Source organism: Gavialis gangeticus, unplaced genomic scaffold (assembly GCF_001723915.1).
Source record: "Gavialis gangeticus isolate Ggan-Ray unplaced genomic scaffold, GavGan_comp1, whole genome shotgun sequence".
Taxonomy (NCBI): Eukaryota; Metazoa; Chordata; order Crocodylia; family Gavialidae; genus Gavialis; species Gavialis gangeticus.
This window is the reverse complement of record NW_017728984.1, coordinates 1-6460: the sequence shown is the minus strand read 5'-3', so window position 1 is coordinate 6460 and position 6460 is coordinate 1. Positions and strand designations below refer to the sequence as shown.

At 42.2% G+C, this 6460-nt stretch overlaps 1 protein-coding gene across 2 annotated transcripts in view; it reads left to right on the top strand.

Annotated features, from left to right (window-relative positions):
* The window catches only part of NDEL1 (nudE neurodevelopment protein 1 like 1), a 47573-nt gene extending 41501 nt beyond the window's left edge, over positions 1-6072 (top strand). For both annotated transcript variants that reach the window (XM_019513657.1, XM_019513666.1), the window contains 2 exons: positions 1609-1745; positions 5789-6072. In XM_019513657.1, the coding sequence (XP_019369202.1) occupies positions 1609-1745; positions 5789-6057 (406 nt within the window). In that variant the 3' untranslated portion in view covers positions 6058-6072. The remainder of the gene's footprint in view (positions 1-1608; positions 1746-5788) is intronic.
* The last annotated feature ends 388 nt before the right edge of the window (positions 6073-6460 follow it).

Genomic DNA, 6460 nt, shown 5'->3' with positions numbered 1-6460 from the left:
TGCCAGGCATAACAACTAGGTCAGTGAGCCTCAGTCCCAGCCCACCACTCCTAGGTTGGAGAGGTGGCTAATCATTGCTGCTGTCAGCTCTGCACTCTGGCCCCCAACCAACACCTGTGCCTCAGTGGTCAGATAGGTGTAGATTCAGATCATATATATACACTCCACAATTGATAGCTAAGCAGGGTCTAAGAGCTGCCCAGGAGCAAGTGTTTGTCCAGAGCCTGAATCTACTAGGCCCAGGACTTGGGTGTCCCATCTTCACGGGGACCAGATAGGCTCTCTGCTTTGGGGTCTCTCACTATACCTCAGAAATCCCTGTTTGCATGTCACTGCAGTCCATCTATGGGCAATCCTTGTGCCAGCGGCCTGGCTGTCCACACACAAAGCAGCTCAAGAGTTCCCCTTTCTCTTGGCCTGGTACTACATCCTGGAGAGGATCCTCTTCTATTTCCAAGTCTGTGGCCTGATACTGTTGAGCCTACCCTTGTTTCCTTGGGGATTGGGGCAGGACTTCCATACTGGATGCAGGATCTCCACTCACAGGCCTTCTACCTGCAAGTGGCCTTCCTTATTTTGAGTTCATGCCTTTGTGTGCCTTTCTCTTTGGTCCACTAGGGTATTTCCCACAGTTTGGTTCACCAGGAGCACATTACTCCAGTTCTCCAGAGTCTGAACTGGCTTCCAGTAGCTTTCTGGGTGCAATTCAGTGTACTGGTCGCAAGCAGTCTGGGTTCTACATAAGGGAGCAAGTGACTCTTTATGTTCCGTCACAATCCCCAAGGTCCACTGAGAGCAACCTCCTGCAACTTCCATCTGCACCATTGTCCAGCAAAAATATAGAGGAGATCATTCTCAGGAATTGATCCTCAGCTTTGGAATTCCCTCCCCTTTAAGGCTCATCATGAGCCTGAACCTGAACATCTTTTGGGAACATTTTAAGACCTCCTTTTTGAGCAGGTTTTTACTAGGTGGGGTTAAGTTCTGGTGTATTGTTTGGGAAATGTTTTATCACTTACTATTGTATGTAATATTTTATCTGTTTTTATTGTAAGCTGCTCTGAGCCTTGTCAGTCAGCTGACATAAAGTACATTTAAAAGCACATTTTGTCAGTCCTGAGCTGCCCTGAGCCTTGGTAGGGCAGCATATAAATCAAATAAAAAAACATAAACAAATATGCTTAAGTGCTCAACTTGCTGAATTGGGGTTCCATACTTGCCTTAGCTCCTCGGGCTGTCAGCTGTTTGGAGTACAGAGGCAGTACCCTGCAGCTGCTTCTGATACGAAGGTACAGTACAGCATTGACTGACCCTAAACAGGGCTTTTTTAAGTCTATTTCTGGCCAAGGCAATGGCAGAGCGTGGATATCAGCTCTAGCACATCTGTTTTCCTTTATGCTTCTGGGAGTCCAGTTGCTAGAGTGTTGTCCTGTTCAGCCTACACGCCTCACTTCTTTGGTTCTGAAAAGTTATTTCCAGGGTGAATTACTAGAGCTCTCAAGCATTGGATTTGAAACTAGACGCTGCTAACCTTTTTCCTCTGTTATACTTTTAAATGTTCTTTGACAGCTAAGCTGAAGACCCTAATATTCTGGATTTTGTTTCTAGGGCTACAATAGTTTCACTGGAAGACTTTGAACAAAGACTGAACCAGGCTATTGAAAGAAATGCATTTTTAGAAAGTGAGCTGGATGACAAAGAATCGTTGCTAGTTTCTGTACAGAGGTTAAAGGACGAAGCAAGAGGTACCATTTGTTGGATTGATTTTATGGCTTAACGCATTGTTCCCTTGTTAACAGAGACATGCAACAACTAAAACTCATGTTTGTATAAAGCCCAACACCATGGGACTTAAGTCGGTTGTGCTATACAAACCTTAAATGTTAGAAATCATATGCTTAACATTTGCTATTAATATTTCTTTTACAGTTGAGGGGGAGAAAAATGTCAGCTGATAAGTAGACAAAAATGATGAGAACCACTCAGGCCTTTTTTTGTGTGTTAAATGTAAGCACTACAGGTGAAATGCAAATCACACATGAAAACTGAGTTAAGGCCAGATCTGTATTCCAAATATTCCTGCTGACCAGACGTTGCATGTGCTCTTGGGAAGAAGATCGGCATTTTACTTGGAAATAAATATTAGCTGTCTTTTGAGGATTCTTTTCAGCTCTCTCTAATCCTCTTGGGAATTGCCTGATATATTGAAGATATCTCAGAAAGGATTGCAATGAAACTTGTGGGATTAATGATACCAGAGAATGATGCATTCTAGGCTACCATCAGTGAACAAGGAATTTGCAAAAGGGTTTTGCATAGAAGGTTCAAGGAAAGACATTACTAAAGGCCAGATAAAACTAAATTATCTCATAAGTGACAACTGATAGCCTGATTAATGGGGACACTTGGTTCAGAAATCGATGCCCAACAGCAGTAAATTACTTCTATACTGTATGTATATCGCTATATCTAGAGAGAGATACATACATACTATAAGTATATATCTGTATAGCTATATAATCTACACATAACGTATAGAGACACAGAATTGACAAAAAAGAATAAAAAGGAGTAGTAAATATTACATGAAAGTTGCAAATTTCAATAATACTAGTCATAAAGATTATATTTAAAAAGTATGTAAACTTAGGGGACAAATCTTCAGAAGTATCTGAATGATCAACAAGAGGTCCTTCTGGTTTTATAGTTCAATAATTCAGAAAGTTTTAGCATCATTAAAATAAAAGAAACTCATTTTTATGAGCAGCAAGCAAAAATAATTTGTGAGATAATGTAGAAAGTTAGATGTATAATTTCAAAGTTCTTCCCACACCTCTCTTTAAGTGTTTTTGTGTGTAGCTTTATAACAGGAGTGAGAGTATTAGAAACCCAAGCATTTTCTGTTAAGATTGTTAGAAGTACCTTAAGGCTGTGATAGAGGAAAAATAAGGCAGCTCATGAAAAGAGTGAGACAGATGTGTATCCTATACCACAGTGAAAGGCATTAGTCATTTAGGTGATACTACATATTCTGTATGGGGATTTCAGGACACTGAGTAGAGAATGGGCCATATGAGTACCCTCATCAGTACTTGGGAACATAGGTTTGGAAAGGACCTCCTGGGCCCGAGTTGAGACTTCTGCTGTTGTAGGCAATAACATCATATAATTTAATTCATAAACCTATTGAACTCACTTAAAAATGTATGTGTGTTGGGTGGGGGAGAGTGGGGGAGGCAGGCTTTTCCTACATTGTTCCTGTTGGACAGCTGCTCCAAAACATGACTGTTCTGATGATTAGAAACTTCCTAAATTCCAACCTAAAATGATCATCTACCACTTTCAGAGTCACAGCTGGAGTTGGTAGTTGGAAGTGCTTTTGTGTTTGGGGTGATAACTGTGTCCAGCTCTCCATGTGATCTGTGGCACAGACTTGTCAATGCCTTTGTGATGTCCAAGGAGACTTTATAATACAGTCTACATGGCGCTACCATTGATGCTAGAATGTAGATTCCCTTTTACTTATCCATGTTGGCCATGGATCTGGAGGAGGAAAGGCTAATCACAAGCAGTCAGCATGGATTTCTGAAAAATAAATCATGTCGAAATAAGTACTTGGGTGGATAAAGGGAATGCTGTGGATATAGTATATATATCTGGACTTCAGCAAGGCTCTTGGCAAGGTCCCACATGACCGTCTCATAAACAAATTGGAGAAACATGGGCTAGATAAAACTAGTATAAGGTGGATAGATAACTGCCTCAATAGACTCAAGCAAAAGGGAATAATGAACAGGTCCATGTCAATATGCCAGGAGGTTTCAAGTGGAGTCATGCAGGGGTCTGTGCTGGGCCCAGTACTGTTCAGCATGTTTATTAATGATTTGGATGCTGACATAGGAAACTTCTTGAGCAAGTCTGCAAGTGACAGAAAACTGGGAAGGATTGCAAACACATTGGAGGATGCAAGCACAGTTCAGAAGTATCTTGACAGATTATAAAGTTGTGCTACAGCTAACAGGATGAAGTTTAATGTGGAAAAATACAAGGACCTACACTTCAGGAGGAATAATCAAAAACACAGATATAAAAAGGGTGACACCTTGCTGTATAGCAGCGCTATGGAGAAGGACTTGGGAGTCTTGATAGATCACAGACTTGTATTGAATTTGCAGCGTGATGCAGCCACATGAAAGGCGAACGTGGTTTTGGGATGCATGAATAGAAGTATGAGGTGCAAGACATGGACGGTGACAGTGCCTCTCTACTTGGCACTGGACAAACCTCACTTGGAGTATTGTGTGAAGTTCTGGGCAGCTCATTTTAAAAAGGACATGGAGAAGTTAGAGAGGGCTTAGAGGTGGGTAACAGAGATGATAAAAGCCTTGGAGAGCAAGTCATATGAGGGGAGGCTGAAGGAGCTAGACCTGTTCAGCTTACGGAAAAGGCACTTAAGAACAGACGTGATCGCAGACTTCAAATACTTGAAGGGCTGCCTTAAAGAGGAGGGAAAGCACCTTTTCTCCCTTGCTACAGAGTATGACATGGACCAGTTGCTTGAAGTTGCAGAAAAATACATTTAGATTGGATATCTGGAAAAATCTTCTTCGCTGTTAGAATCCTGAGGCAGTTGAATAGACTCCCTGCGCAAGTTGTGGACTCTTCTTCACTGAAAGTGTTCAAGAAGTGGTTGGACAGCTACTGATCAGGGAGGATCTAGGTGTAGCTATGCCTGTGTTCTGCCATGGGTATTCCCGTGCTTCTGGGCTTTGCTGGTTGCCTGGATGTCCCCTGTCTGCTACATGTGTTAACGTAGTTTTGAGCCTTCTTCAGAGGCAATGGATGTTGGCTTCAGCCAAGGCTCGGGACTTTGATGGGAGTGTGCCAATGCTTCCACTGGGACCAAAGCTGGAAGTTTCTGGCTAGAATGTCTTGCCCCTCTGCTCAGGGTCAGACTAATGGCCATATCTGGAGTCATGAAGGAATTTCACCCCATGGTCAGATTGGGATGGACTGTGGGGTTTTTTGCCTTCCTCTGTAACAGGGGACATGGCTCTCTTCCTGGGATTTCTTGAGCGTATATTGGCAACCCTTTATAGAAGCAGGATGTTGGCTGCTGTTTTTTCCTTGCCTTACCTGTGGCAGGTTAGGGTGTTAGGTGTATGTTGCGGCAGGGCTGAGGGTGATCTTATGTAGAGTTTAGATAATGGTTTGTATAGGATGGTTTGCAGAGGGATGATCTTGTTTTAGGCAATTGGACTCTATGATTTTCTGTGAGGGGCATTTTCTGCTGGTACTGTGAAGATTACTGGCTACCTGGTCACTTCTGATGGAAGATGCTGATATTGACCTATAATACTTTGCGCAATTTGAGTCTAACTTGCTTGAGAAGCTCCCTTTTTCCTGTCTTGTCATGGCAGTGGGCCAGCTGACTTATTTTTGTGTACAGTCTCTAGACCTACACAACATACACTTTCATTGGTAAGTCCACAATTCTGAAATTTGTTTTCCCGTACCTCGTTTTCTGAAAAGCCAGGACCTGTTGACCTTCACTGCATAGCCCAAAGCCTGTCTGTTCCCATTCTTTGATCTTTAAAGCATGTTTACTTTACATTCACAGCCTTTCTCAAGATTGAGTCTCCTTTCAGCTTGGTCTTCAGGAGTTAATATCAGTTTGGTTTAAGAACGTTGTGTGTATGCATCTGCAGATGAGCACAATGGGTGTATTTTAGAATGAATCAAGCCATTAATTGAAATATTTGTTTTTTTCCCCTTTCAAATCCTCCAGACTTACGACAAGAGTTAGCAGTACGGGAAAGGCAGCAGGAGGTTACTAGGAAGTCTGCTCCTAGTTCTCCAACTCTAGACTGTGAAAAGATGGATTCAGCTGTCCAGGCATCTCTGTCTCTGCCAGCCACGCCTGTTGGAAAAGGATCAGAAAATAGCTTTCCTTCCCCAAAAGGTATGCTGTGTAGCCTCTGTGATTATCTAGGGGCAGGAAGCTGTTTCCTGACAAACAGCACTAACACCAGCTCTGTTTTCACAGTGGGGTCTTGAATAAACTGAGAATTGCATAAGTCCTGAGCATTTTGCAGCAAACTTTTCCTAAACCCTGTGGTTCTGGCAGCACTCTAGAATTTCTGTGGCAGTTTAAGAAAACTAAGGTGTGGAGGCTTGTTGAATTACAAAATTGAATCAAGATAGCCTTTGGTGTGGGATTTAGTTTGCTGCTGCATTTGATTTTTGATTCTTTTTTTAAACCTGCTTGTCTAGTCCATGCACTTCAGATTGGCACAAATGAAAAATGGTGCAAAGAGCACTTTAAAAGTTAGGGATAGTCTGATAAGTATGATTCCTTGATGTTTCTGCTAACTTGACCATCATTGAAATAAGTAATAATGCTGACAGTCTGGGCCTTATATTTACCTGGATTATCAAGATAGGAAAGAGAGGGGGAGGA